Source organism: Scyliorhinus torazame, chromosome 7, assembly GCF_047496885.1.
Source record: "Scyliorhinus torazame isolate Kashiwa2021f chromosome 7, sScyTor2.1, whole genome shotgun sequence".
Classification (NCBI taxonomy): Eukaryota; Metazoa; Chordata; class Chondrichthyes; order Carcharhiniformes; family Scyliorhinidae; genus Scyliorhinus; species Scyliorhinus torazame.
Window position 1 is genome coordinate 290,073,483 of NC_092713.1, and position 14,167 is coordinate 290,087,649.

At 46.5% G+C, this 14,167-nt stretch overlaps 1 protein-coding gene across 1 annotated transcript in view; it reads left to right on the top strand.

The window, feature by feature from the left end:
- The window catches only part of lars1b (leucyl-tRNA synthetase 1b), an 83,267-nt gene that overhangs the window by 58,936 nt on the left and 10,164 nt on the right, over nucleotides 1-14,167 (top strand). Inside the window, exons 26-27 of the mRNA XM_072512596.1 lie at nucleotides 737-877; nucleotides 5,095-5,205. Coding sequence (XP_072368697.1) covers nucleotides 737-877; nucleotides 5,095-5,205 — 252 coding nt within the window. The remainder of the gene's footprint in view (nucleotides 1-736; nucleotides 878-5,094; nucleotides 5,206-14,167) is intronic.

The window sequence follows — 14,167 nt, forward strand, 5'->3', positions numbered from 1 at the left end:
ACTGGATCTCAAAAATAAATCGTGAAACTCGCCCATTCCCTGGTTACTTCATAGACAAAGGGAATTTTTCCAGATCCTTTGACAGTTATGATCAGATGAAAAGAAGAGTGAGGGGCTCGGTTCATACTCGTACTTTTGCCTTAATTTGTATCAGCAAATTTAAGTTTTGAAGATGGTACCTTTTATAACTTTTTTTTTTTAGGATCTGAACGAAAATGTAATAGGACAACGTTAACTTATTTCATAATAATTGTAAATCGAATGCACAGCAAAGTCCCTCAAACAGGACTGAGATTTAAAGAAAGATTATCTGCTATTGGTGGTGGTGTTACTTAAGGGATGAATGTTGGCCAGGACACCAGTGGATATAGTGTGATGGCACATTTTATGTCCACCTGAGAGAGTAGACAAGGCCTTGGTTTTAACTTCTCATTCAAAAGGTGTGGAGTAAGGCTTGAACCTACCACCTTCTGATCCAAAGGTGCGGATGCTACAATGCAGACAAGTGGCTTGCTTGGGCACCCCAGCCTATGTGCAGATACATCTACAAGTAAGGGGACTTTATTTTTAAATGGAAAATGAAATAAAAATTTACAGATGTTTTATTTCACTGAAATTTGGTTTGAAAAGTCATGTCCTCGATTACATTGCTTCAGAGAATTCATACGTGCCCAACATATGCTCATATGGCTTGTGTTTAGGATTTATTTTGAATCTCATATTTAACTTTTTTCAGACTGAGTCACTGATGAAAGCAAGATGGCCAGTAGCTGGACCTGTGGATGAAATTCTGATTCGTTCATCTCAGTATCTAATGGAGACTGCTCATGACGTTCGACTCCGTGGCAAGAATTACATGATTCCAGGAAAAGGAAAAGTAGGAATAATTTATATCAATAATTATCATTTCTTTTAAAGCAAAACTCTGGATGCAGATACAAAACACAAAACTCTTTCCTTGCTTGATCTCTTCCAAAGCAACAATTCTGAAACACAGAATGAGCAGATGAACCTGGCTACGAAATTGCTACCAATGCTGTTTACTGAACTTGCTCATTGAAGAATGGCTTGGGTGATAATTTCTTCCCTCCCTTATTGTGTACAATTTGCTGCTATCTGCTTTCACAGTGTTGCAGTTATTAATCTTGATTTAAGAACGCCAGACATAGATCTGTCCAACCGATTCATAAGTATATATGATAGAATTACGTACTGTGCTGCTTTAACAACTCCTGGTCTTTTCGGCACAAGCTTGGAGGGCCGAAGGGCCTGTGCCTATGCTGTACTTTTCTTTCTTTGTCCACTCTTGAACTTTCTCCCAAATGTCATTCATTGAGGCTTGTTCATGCTTATCCTATCATCTTATCATCCTTTGAGAATATCTGGTGAAATAGTTCATGAGAAAAGCTACTTGATATTTGTCAGTGAGGCTGTTTTCTAGTCAGTTATGCTGGGCAAATGGATGTAACTGATCAGGAATATGAAAAGAGATGGCTTTGGACAGATCTCTGTTTATTTTGTGTTCCTATTCATCTACAAGGCACTGATTTATGGTTTTCAGAGTTGTAGAATTTTATCCCAAAAACTCTGGTAAAATTCTGAAACACCAATAAAAACAGAATCTGACTATTTAGTTCCTAAAAAGCAGATAACCCCGGTGTTATTTCCATTATGAGGTTTGAACAACCCATTATAAAACCATTATATCCTGCAATTTACCTTGTGCAATACCGCAGACCTGTTAGCCCCTAAAATATATTAGAAGCCCTTGTAAAAACCACTGACATTTATACTCCCAAATGCACCCTGCTTTAGTGTTGCTACTTCCTTTCATTTGATCCACCCATGAATCTCGTTCCAGCCACAGGGTCGTAGGCAGTGGGATCTTCTCCATCACCCCAATACCAAGCTCTGAACTCGAGGTCACTATAGCACCATTGGGTGTGGTTGGTCAGACATTAGCAGTTGCATGAGAACTAATATAATACTATCCAACTAATGGCTGATGAGAAGCCTGATTGGAAAATCTTCAATGCATTATTCCAATATATGCCCTGTAGTTGCATAGCAGATCTAGTGGAGTAACCACATGGTTACATGTGTTGGTGCATCAATGTAGTAGGATTGGTAGGGCATGTCATTGTTCCCAATCTCACCTGTGACAAAAGGAATTGCTGAGTGGAGCCAAGGTGTTTCCTACAAGAGACTGATGAAAAATCAGTGAAGCAATTTGCTCTGGGTGCCCATTTCAGTCAGTTGAGGTGGTAGGGAAATATGGCACACCGAAAGAAAACCCAAAAGCTTTCTGTAGGCATGTCAAGAAAAAGCGAATGACTAGGGAAAGAGTAGGACCAGTCAAGGACAGGGATGGGAAATTGTGTGTGGAGTCTGAAGAGATAGGCGAGATACTAAATGAATATTTTTCGTCAGTATTCACTCAGGAAAAAGATAATGTTGTGGAGGAGAATGCTGAGCCCCAGGTTAATAGAATAGATGGCATTGAGGTACATAGGGAAGAGGTGTTGGCAATTCTGGACAGGCTGAAAATAGATAAGTCACCGGGACCTGATGGGATTTATCCTAGGATTCTCTGGGAGGCCAGGGAAGAGATTGCTGGACCTTTGGCTTTGAATTTTATGTCATCATTGGCTACAGGAATAGTGCCAGAGGACTGGAGGACAGCAAATGTGGTCCCTTTGTTCAAAAAGGGGAGCAGAGACAACCCCGGCAACTATAGACCGGTGAGCCTCACGTCTGTAGTGGGTAAAGTCTTGGAGGGGATTATAAGAGACAAGATTTATAATCATCTAGATAGGAATAATATGATCAGGGATAGTCAGCATGGCTTTGTGAAGGTCATGCCTCACAAACCTTATTGAGTTCTTTGAGAAGGTGACTGAACAGGTAGACAAGGGTAGAGCAGTTGATGTGGTGTATATGGATTTCAGCAAAGCGTTTGATAAGGTTCCCCACGGTAGGCTATTGCAAAAAATACGGAGGCTGGGGATTGAGGGTGATTTAGAGATGTGGATCAGAAATTGGCTAGCTAAAGAAGACAGAGGGTGGTGGTTGATGGGAAATGTTCAGAATGGAGTACAGTCACAAGTGGAGTACCACAAGGATCTGTTCTGGGGCCGTTGCTGTTTGTCATTTTTATCAATGACCTAGAGGAAGGCGCAGAAGGGTGGGTGAGTAAATTTGCAGACGATACTAAAGTCGGTGGTGTTGTCGATAGTGTGGAAGGATGTAGCAGGTTACAGAGGGATATAGATAAGCTGCAGAGCTGGGCTGAGAGGTGGCAAATGGAGTTTAATGTAGAGAAGTGTGAGGTGATTCACTTTGGAAGGAATAACAGGAATGCAGAATATTTGGCTAATGGTAACGTTCTTGAAAGTGTGGATGAGCAGAGGGATCTAGGTGTCCATGTACATAGATCCCTGAAAGTTGCCACCCAGGTTGATAGGGTTGTGAAGAAGGCCTATGGAGTGTTGGCCTTTATTGGTAGAGGGATTGAGTTCCGGAGTCGGGAGGTCATGTTGCAGCTGTACAGAACTCTGGTACGGCCGCATTTGGAGTATTGCGTACAGTTCTGGTCACCGCATTATAGGAAGGACGTGGAGGCTTTGGAGCTGGTGCAGAGGAGATTTACCAGGATGTTGCCTGGTATGGAGGGAAAATCTTATGAGGAAAGGCTGATGGACTTGAGGTTGTTTTCGTTGGAGAGAAGAAGGTTAAGAGGAGACTTAATAGAGGCATACAAAATGATCAGGGGGTTGGATAGGGTGGACAGTGAGAGCCTTCTCCCGCGGATGGATATGGCTGGCACGAGGGGACATAACTTTAAACTGGGGGGTAATAGATATAGGACAGAGGTCAGAGGTAGGTTCTTTACGCAAAGAGTAGTGAGGCCGTGGAATGCCCTACCTGCTACAGTAGTGAACTCGCCAACATTGAGGGCATTTAAAAGTTTATTGGATAAACATATGGATGATAATGGCATAGTGTAGGTTAGATGGCTTTTGTTTCGGTGCAACATCGTGGGCCGAAGGGCCTGTACTGCGCTGTATTGTTCTATGTTCTATGAAAGCAGGATTCGTAGAATCATAGAATCCCTATAGTGCAGAAGGAGGCTATTTGGCCCATCGGGTCTGCAGCAATCCTCTGAAAGAGCACCCTACTCGACCCACTCCCCGCCCCATCCCCGTAATGCCACCCAACCTTTGGACATTTAGAGGCAATTTAGCATGGCCAATCCACCTAACCAGCACACCTTTGGACTGTGGGAGGAAACCGGAGCACCCGGAGGAAACCCATGTAGGCAGGGGAAGAAGAACGTACAAACTCCACGCCGTCACCCAAGGTCAGAATCGAATCAGGGTGTCTGGTGCTGTGAGGCAGCAGTGCTAACCACTGTGCTTTCATATTCTGTTATTTATGAGGAAAGTCATTTTAAGTAATTAGGTCAGCCTACTGTAACATTTTACATTCTATTTCACGTGGAAACTTGACTTTGTTTTCTTCCCAGCATAATTTGCGGTGGAAGATTTGCACAAGTAATAACAGAGCAAACTTCATATCTGCAGCTGTAGTTTAATAGTTCTAATACCATCCAAAACCACAAGCAAAATGTAAGAAATTCATAAACCTCTCCTTCACAAAATGAGATGACAGAAGTTGAATTCCACTGATCTCTTGCACTTTTTTTAAATGAAGTTCCTGAATTGATACATTCTACTTTGAGCTATATTGAACACACATCTGACCGTATGCATTATGCAGGTTGAGCATCCCTTATCCGAAATGCGTGGGACTGTGTATGTATCGGTTTTCGGACTTCGGTATATAATGAGCATGTGCAGCATGCGCTGGGAACTACGCATTGCCCGGGACTCATGGCGTCACAGCGGCGCTCGAAAAAAAGTTCCGATTTCGGATAAGGGATGCTCAACCTGTATCTTTGATTCCTGATGGTGCTGAAGGGGTATTGGTGATTTTAACCTGCTGATGGTAAGAATGTATTTGGGTGCATGTGCTATGGGATGTGCCTGATTCTGCATATTTTGTACTTAAGATCTGTGAAATAATCCATTGCAGAAAGGAGATGCAAAGCCAACACCGAAGCCTTCTCACTGCAATATCTATCTGGCAAAGAACTATCCACCATGGCAACACACTACACTTCTGTTGCTTCGTAAGCACTATGAGGCAAGTTTTGACATTTCCTGATGCACGTTTTAATAGCATTTAATGTTGATCTTTTCAGTATCCTCACACAGCACACAAACCATTCCTTTCGTTTTGTGTACTCTTGCATTCATAATTAATGCCTTCCCCCCATTAGTATTGTGTGAAATATCTAAATGATGTTTTAAATAACCTACTGGTAATGTCTAAATGTCTCATTTTCCTATCTTATGCCCCAAATTTGTGTTAATCCCCTTTTTGCAGAGAGTTGTACAGGTGGTTGGATGCTAATCAGTAATGTAATATATGGCCAGAATGCTATTGACAGCCAGCGCCTAAAGTTAGACGATTGTGTTCTCTGATCCTCCAGTGATGAATTAACACCACAGTTTTCAGGGGAAGTAATTAGAGGATGCTGCAGTGAACATACGGGTAGATCAGGAGCTGCATGGTTAATGGATAGTGCATAATTAATTTTGCTTGTTGAATTCTGCAAAGATCTTAACTCATTTTATTGATTGGGGGGGGCAGAGTAGCACAGTAGTTAGAACAGTGGTTAGCACAGTTGCTTCACAACTCCAGGGTCCCAGGTTCGATTCCCAGCTAGGGCCATTGTCTGTGTGGAGTTTGCACGTTCTCCCCGTGTCTGCGTGGGTTTCCTCCAGGTGCTCCGGTTTCCTCCCACAGTCCAAAGATGTGCAGGTTAGGTGGATTGGCCATGCTAAATTGCCCTTAATGCCCCAAAAAAGGTTGGGATGGATGGGGTTACGGGGGTAGGTAGGGGTGTGGGCTTAGATAGGGTGCTCTTTCCAGGGGCTGGTGCAGACTCGAGGGCCGAATGGCCTCCTGCACTGTAAATTCTATGATTCTATGATTTATATTTGGAAGAAAATTAGTTAATTATGAACAAAAATGCATATTGGCATGCAGGCAAAGATTGCTAATAAAATAAAAACATTTCTTTAATTATCACACTAGCAGATACCTTTGGCTGGAGGCTATAGTTATTATAAAAATTTATTTTACTTCTGATTGACCTGAAAAATAAAGCAGCAAAACATGACCCAAAGAGGCAATTTCAGTGTTTCAAGGAATACCCTAGCCTTTTTAACTACAGTATCAGTGTGAGAAGTATAAATAACTTTAACATGCACATTATATTCAACCTTTTAATAATGTGGGTTTATAAAGAAAATGGTTCAGATAACAATTGTATTATAATGCCCATAAACCAATGTTGTCTCTTAACTGTGTTCCTGTACAATCAGCTCATGAGCCTTTCTGCAAGGATCTATGTGCAGCATTCAACAATAACCTGCTTGCTGATGCTCAGTTTGTGTTATTCGAGGGCTCTCTGTTCCTGACCTCATTGCAGTCTGGGTCCAAAAGTAGGCAAAGTGCTGAATTTTGTAGGGTGAGGCGAGAATGACCGCCCTCGTCATTAATGTAGCATTTGACCAAGTTTGAAGTCAGTAATAATCAAGGGAAAATATCCACTGATTGGAGTCGCATCTAGCACAAAGGAAGATGGTGGTAAATTTTGGCAGTCAATCCTCTCAGTCCTGTTAGATCATTGAAGGAGTTCCTTAATGTAGTGACTTATGCCCAACCATTTTCAGAAGCTTCATCAATGAGCTTCCATCATAAAGTCAGAATTTGGGATATTTGCTGCTGATTGCACTGTTCATTTGTGACTCCACAGATCCTGAAGCTGTCCATGCCTGCATGCAGCAGGTTCAAGTTTTGGCTGATGAATAGCAATTAACATTCGGGTCACACAAGTGCCAGGCAATGATCATCTCTAACAAGAGATAATCTAACCGCCTCCACTTGACATTCGACCACATTACCATCACTGCCCCGCTATCGACATCCTGAGGGTTATCATTGACCAGAAATTTATATGGACCAGCCATATAAATACTGTGGCACCAACAGCAGGTCAGAGGCAGGGAATTCTTCAGGGTGTAACTCATCTGCTGACTCTCCAAAACTAACAACCTACAAGGCACATGTCAGGAGTGTGATGCAATACTCCCCACTTGCCTTGATGAGTGCAGCCCCAACAACACTCAAGACGCTCAACAGTATTCAGGACAAAGCACACTGCTTGATTGGCAACTCATCCACCCATCATCCTTAAATATTCACTCCCAGCATTACCAATGCACAGTGGCAACATTGTGCGCCACATACAAGATGCATGTAGCAATTCGCCAAGGCTCCATTGACACCATTCAAACCTCCGACCTCTACCACCTCGAAGAATGAGGGCAGCAGTTGCATGAGAACTCTAACACCCCTAAGTGCCTCTTGGGGACATACACAATCCTGACTTGGAACTTCTCTTTGTTCCTCCACTGTTGCTGAGTGAGTGCAAATCCTGGAACTCCCGAACAAAGATTCAAAAGCACAGTTGCATTTTCTAGGGTTGTGAGCAAACAGGGACAGGTGTTTTAAAAAGTTATTGACCCAAAAATAGTGTAAAATAGGAACATTAAAGTTTTTAATATTTGTGAACCTGTGTTTTCAAAGATATATTTGAAGACATTGAAGAGCTAAGATGAAAGGGGTGGAAAAGTATTTATGAAAATGAATTTTCAGCTGTAGTTATTTACTGTGGTGGGGAGGTCCATCTGAAAGATACCTTGTGTATATTTGGAGTGTACTGAAAAGCTGTGAAAGTCTTTTAATTGGAAAAAGAAAAAGTTTTATCTTTTAGTAAACATTTTAATTCTTCATATTCATGAGTTATGTGTGTAATCACTTCCGGGTGCGGCTATGCAGAGCTAGGTCGCATATTCGGCAGCTCCTGCTTGGAACGGACTTTTGGGCTCTTTTACAGGGCCCCCACGGCATTTGTTTGACATTTCCCGGTGTGGGAAGAAGGCGGCAATATTCCCCCGACAGTGTCCCCCAGGAAGGGTATGTCTCTTGGTTGCCAGACACACGCAGAAACAGTGAAAGATTTGGCTGCAACTACAGGATAAACAGGGCCTCTTCCAGCATGCAGGCGGGGGAAGGGCAAGCTTAAAGCTGCAAGCTGACCTGAGGGCCTGTATCAAAGGTGAATTCTAGCAGCAGAGGGAACAACTGTGAAAAGACCTCATCAAGGCCACTGAAGGGACTTCCGGTTGCGGTGATGCCTAGCTAGCCGCACGCTTCGGCGGCTCCAGCTCAGACGGACCTTCGGGCTCTTTTAAGAGCCTCAACGGGGAATTTTTCGACGACGCAACCCGGTGTGGGGCGTGTGAGAAGGGAGTCCCCCCCAAACGAAGGAGGAAAAAACCGGCGGCGGCGGCTGCAGCGCGAGGAATCGTCGACCAAAGGGTCAGAAAGAGAGAAGTACAAGATGGCGGCGGAGAAAGCGCAGGCGACATGGGGGCCTGAGCATGAAATTGTGAGACGGTGCGTGGAGCTGCTGAAGAGGGAGGTGCTGACCCCGTTGCTACAGGCAATTGAGGGGCTCAAGGAGACATTAAAGACCCAGGAGACAGAGCTCCGTGTGGTGGAGCAGAAGGTGACAGATATTGAGGACGAGATCCTGGGCCTGGCGGTTAAGACACAGACGCACGAGGCACTTCATAAAAAGTGTACTGAAAGGATCGAAGCCCTAGAAAATGGAGCGCGAAGGAAGAACCTTCGGATACTGGGTCTCCCTGAGGGTGTGGAAGGAGTGGACTGTGGAGCGTACGCAAGTACGATGCTGAGCTCACTGATGGGTGCTGAGGCCCCTACGGGCCCCTTGGAGGTGGAGTGGGCAAATCGGATTCCGGCGAGAAGACCAAAAGCGGGAGAACCACCCAGGGCGATAATCGTGCGATTTTACCGCCTTAAGGATAGAGAAGAGGTCCTGAGATGGGCTAAAAAGGTGCGGAGTAGCAGATGGGAGAATGCAGTGGTACGGGTATACCAGGATTGGAGTGCGGAGGTGGCGAGAAGGAGGGCGAGCTTCAACCGAGCCAAAGAGGTGTTGCATAAAAGGAAGGTGAAGTTCGGGATGCTGCAGCCGGCAAGACTATGGGTCACGTATCAGGAGAGACACCATTATTTCGAGACGGCGGAGGAAGCATGGACCTTCATCAAAGAAGAGAAATTGGATCGGAACTGAGGGACTGATGCTGCAGGAAATGTTATTGTTAATGTTACGGTGGAAGTTAATTGAGAAGTAAACAGGGAAGGGGGGAGACATTGGGGAAATGTGGGCGCCGGTGAGGGGGGAAAGACGGGACATAGTTGGAGAATGGGGAAGGGGAGGGGGAGGGGAAAGGGAGCTGCGCCATAAGAGGCGGGTCAGGTAAAGGGATGTTCCCGCACCAGAAAGAATAAGGCGGGAAGACAGGCGCAAGGCGGATGGGAGTTCCCCACATGGGGGGGGTCGAGGAGTGAGCAGGAGTAGCCGGGGTCAGTTGAAGTCAGCTGACTTACGGAAGTAATATGGGGGGAGCAATCAAGCTAGAAAGAGATCTAGCGGGGAGGGGAGGAGGGAGGGAGAAGGGGGGGGGGGGACAACTGGGTTGCTGCTGCGGAAATCCAAAAGGAAATGGCTAAAGAGTGGGTGGGCGGGGATGGTGTGCGACGCTGGGGGAGCGAGCGGGAGCGTGGAGGCGGGATATGGGACTGGCCTAGAGAAGGTAATGGCTAGTCGACACGGGAGGGGGGCAGGTAGCCCCCTAGTGAGGCTGATCACGTGGAACGTGAGAGGCCTGAACGGACCGATAAAAAGGGCCCGAGTGCTCGCGCATTTGAAAGGACTAAGGGCAGACGTGGTTATGCTCCAAGAGACGCACCTAAAGGTGGCGGACCAAGTTAGGCTAAGGAAAGGATGGGTGGGACAGGTGTTCCACTCAGGACTGGACGCAAAGAATAGAGGGGTGGCCATTTTGGTGGGGAAACAGGTCGCATTTGAAGCAAAGAACATCGTAGCAGATAGCGGAGGTAGATATGTAATGGTGAGTGGCAGGCTGGAGGGAATGGAGGTCGTGTTGGTTAACGTGTATGCCCCAAACTGGGACGATGCGGGATTTATGAGACGGATGCTGGGGCGTATACCGGACCTGGAGGTAGGAAACTTGATTTTAGGAGGGGACTTTAATACGGTGCTGGACCCGGGGCTAGATAGATCCAGCTCAAGGACCGGAAGAAGGCCGGCAGCGGCCAAGGTACTTAAGGGGTTTATGGACCAAATGGGGGGAGTGGATCCATGGCGATTTCTTAGACCTAGGGCTAGGGAGTATTCCTTCTTCTCCCATGTCCATAAAGTGTACTCCCGGATAGATTTTTTTGTTTTGGGAAGGTCGTTGATCTCTAGGGTGGAAGAAGCTGAGTACTCAGCCATAGCGGTTTCGGATCATGCCCCACATTGGGTGGACCTGGAATTAGGAGAGGAAAGGGAGCAGAGAACACTCTGGCGATTAGATGTGGGACTGATGGCGGATGAGGGAGTGTGTGCAAGAGTGCGGGGGTGTATTGAGAGATACCTGGAGGTCAATGACGACGGCGAGGTCCCTGTGGGAGTGGTATGGGAAGCACTAAAAGCGGTGGTCAGAGGAGAGCTGATCTCCATTGGGGCCCACAAAAGGAAAACAGAGGCCAAGGAAAGGGAAAGATTACTGGGGGAGATTTTAAGGGTGGATAGGGAATTTGCAGAGACCCCGGAGGAGGAATTGTACAGGGAGAGGAGACGACTCCAGACGGAATTTGACCTTCTGACCACCAGAAAGGCGGAGGTACTGTGGAGGAAGGCACAGGGGAGGAGGTATGAATATGGGGACAAGGCGAGTCGCCTGTTGGCTCATCAATTGCGAAAGAGGGCAGCAGCGAGGGAAATAGGAGGAATTAGAGACGAAAGGGGAGACACGGTGCGAAGGGCAGGAAAGATAAATGAGGTGTTCAAGACCTTCTATGAGGAACTGTATAGGTCTCAACCCCCAGAGGGAGAGGAGGGGATGCGGCAGTTCCTGGACCAATTGAGGTTCCCGAAAGTGGAGGAGCGGGGGGTGGTAGGCCTGGGGGCACCGATTGGGGTGGACGAGGTTATTAAGGGACTGGGAAGCATGCAAGCAGGGAAGGCCCCAGGACCAGACGGGTTCCCGGTGGAGTATTACAGAAAATATGTGGACTTGTTGGCCCCGTTGATGGTGAGGACGTTCAATGAGGCCAGGAAAGGGGGGACTCTACCCCCGACGATGTCGGAGGCGACGATATCGTTAATTTTGAAGAGGGATAAAGATCCGTTGCAGTGCGGGTCCTATAGACCCATTTCATTGTTGAACGTGGACGCCAAATTGTTGGCAAAGGTACTGGCATCGAGGATAGAGGACTGTGTCCCGGGGGTGGTGCACGAAGACCAGACAGGGTTCGTAAAAGGGAGACAACTGAATGTTAACGTGCGACGACTATTAGGGGTGATAATGATGCCCCCAGTGGAGGGGGAGGCAGAGATAGTGGCGGCAATGGACGCAGAGAAGGCATTTGATAGGGTGGAGTGGGAGTATTTATGGGAAGTGTTAAGGAGGTTTGGGTTTGGGAACGGGTTTATTAGCTGGGTTAGACTTCTTTATGGGGCTCCAACGGCAAGCGTAGTTACAGGTCGACATAGATCGGAGTATTTCCGACTATATAGGGGAACAAGACAGGGATGCCCGCTGTCTCCATTGTTGTTCGCGTTGGCAATTGAACCTCTGGCCATGGCGTTGAGAGACTCCAGGAAATGGAGAGGGGTGATTAGAGGGGGAGAAGAACACCGAGTCTCGTTATATGCGGATGACCTATTGTTATACGTGTCGGACCCAGCGGGGGGAATGATAGAGGTTATGCGAATTTTGAGGGGGTTCGGGGATTTCTCGGGGTATAGGCTAAACATGGGGAAGAGTGAATTATTTGTGATACATCCAGGGGACCAGAGTAGAGAGATAGAAGGCTTGCCTCTAAGGAAAGTGGAAAGAAACTTCCGATACCTGGGGATTCAGATCGCTAGGAGCTGGGGAACCTTGCACAGACTTAATCTGACACGGTTGGTAGAACAAATGGAGGAGGACTTCAAGAGGTGGGACATGCAGCCTCTATCGCTGGCGGGCAGGGTGCAAGCAATTAAGATGATGGTCCTCCCGAGGTTCTTATTTGTATTTCAATGTCTCCCTATACTAATCACTAAGACCTTTTTTAATAAAATAGACAGGAGCATCACGAGCTTCGTGTGGGCAGGGAAAGTTCCGAGAGTAAGGAGGGGGTTCCTTCAGCGTAGTAGGGACAGAGGAGGATTGGCACTACCGAACTTGGGCGATTACTATTGGGCCGCCAATGTGGCAATGATACGTAAATGGATGATGGAGGGTGAGGGAGCGGCGTGGGAAAGACTGGAGAGAAAGTCCTGTAAAGGGACGAGTTTAGAGGCGCTGGTGACGGCGCCGCTACCGATCTCACCTAAAAAGTTTACCACAAACCCGGTGGTGGCGGCAACATTGAATATCTGGGGACAGTGGAGGCGACAGAGAGGGGTGCGGGGAGCCCTGGTGGGGTCCCCAATCAGGAACAACCATAGGTTCGCCCCAGGAAGAATGGATGGAGGATTTCAGAGCTGGTTCCAGTTGGGAATTAGGAGGGTGGGAGATTTATTTATAGATGGGACTTTTGCGAGCTTGGGAGCATTGGAGGAAAAGTATAAGTTGCCCCGGGGAAATTTCTTGAGATATATGCAGGTGAGGGCATTTACTAGACAACAGGTGAGGGAATTTCCATTGCTCCCGGCACAGGGGATACAGGACAGGGTGCTTTCAGGGGTGTGGGTCGGAGAGGGCAAGGTGTCAGAGATTTACCGAGAGATGAGGGAAGAGGGGGAGGAGTCGGTGGGCGAACTAAAAGGAAAGTGGGAAGAAGAACTAGGGGAGGAGATAGAGGAGGGTATGTGGGCTGATGCCCTAAGCAGGGTAAATTCCTCTTCCTCATGCGCCAGGCTTAGCCTGATTCAATTTAAGGTGCTACATAGAGCACACATAACGGGAGCAAGATTGAGCAGGTTCTTTGGAGTGGAGGACAAATGTGGGAGGTGTGGCGGGAGCCCGGCAAACCACGCACATATGTTTTGGGCATGCCCGGCACTGGAAGGGTATTGGAAGGGAGTGACGGGAGTGATTTCGCGGGTGGTGAGGGCCCGGGTCAAACCAGGCTGGGGGTTAGCTCTATTTGGAGTTGCGGAAGAGTCGGGAGTGCAGGAGGCGAAAGAGGCCGACGTTGTGGCCTTTGCGTCCCTAGTAGCCCGGCGCAGGATCCTACTCATGTGGAAGGAGGCGAAACCCCCCGGACTGGAGGCCTGGGTAAATGATATGGCGGGGTTCATTAAACTGGAGCAGATAAAGTTTGCCCTGAGAGGATCGGCTCAAGGGTTCACCAGGCGGTGGCAGCCATTTCTCGACTACCTAGGGGAACGTTAGAGGGAAGACAGATGACCAGCAGCAGCAACCCAGGGGGGGGGGGGGGGGGAGGGGGGGTTTAGTTTAGGTCAAAGATAAAGGGGTTTTGTTACTTGTGTATTGTTTAAAATTTCTGTATTGTTATTGTTGCGTTTGCTTTGTAAGAGGGGAAAAATTGTTGTTTGGGAAAAAATTTTCAATAAAACATTTATAAAAAAAAAAAAAAAAAAAAAAAAAAGAGTTATGTGTGTAATGATATGTATATATGTAGATATCTAAAGAGTTAATTATTACATCTCAGTATAACACAACCACGAGAGGGAACCACTGGATCCCACTATAAATAAGAACATCCAGAGGATCTTGGTCTCTCTCTTCCAACCAGGAGTGGCGAGACAGTAGAGTTTAAGATAGATAGATCATAGCGTAGTTTAGCATGTGTAGTTTGAATTAGTTAATACTTTAATATAAATTACTTGATTACTAGTTATAGTTCTGTGGAAACTCAATATTAATCAATCGTTACTCATTAAATTAGTTTGCTTTAAGTTGAAGACTTGTGGTTTCTTCAG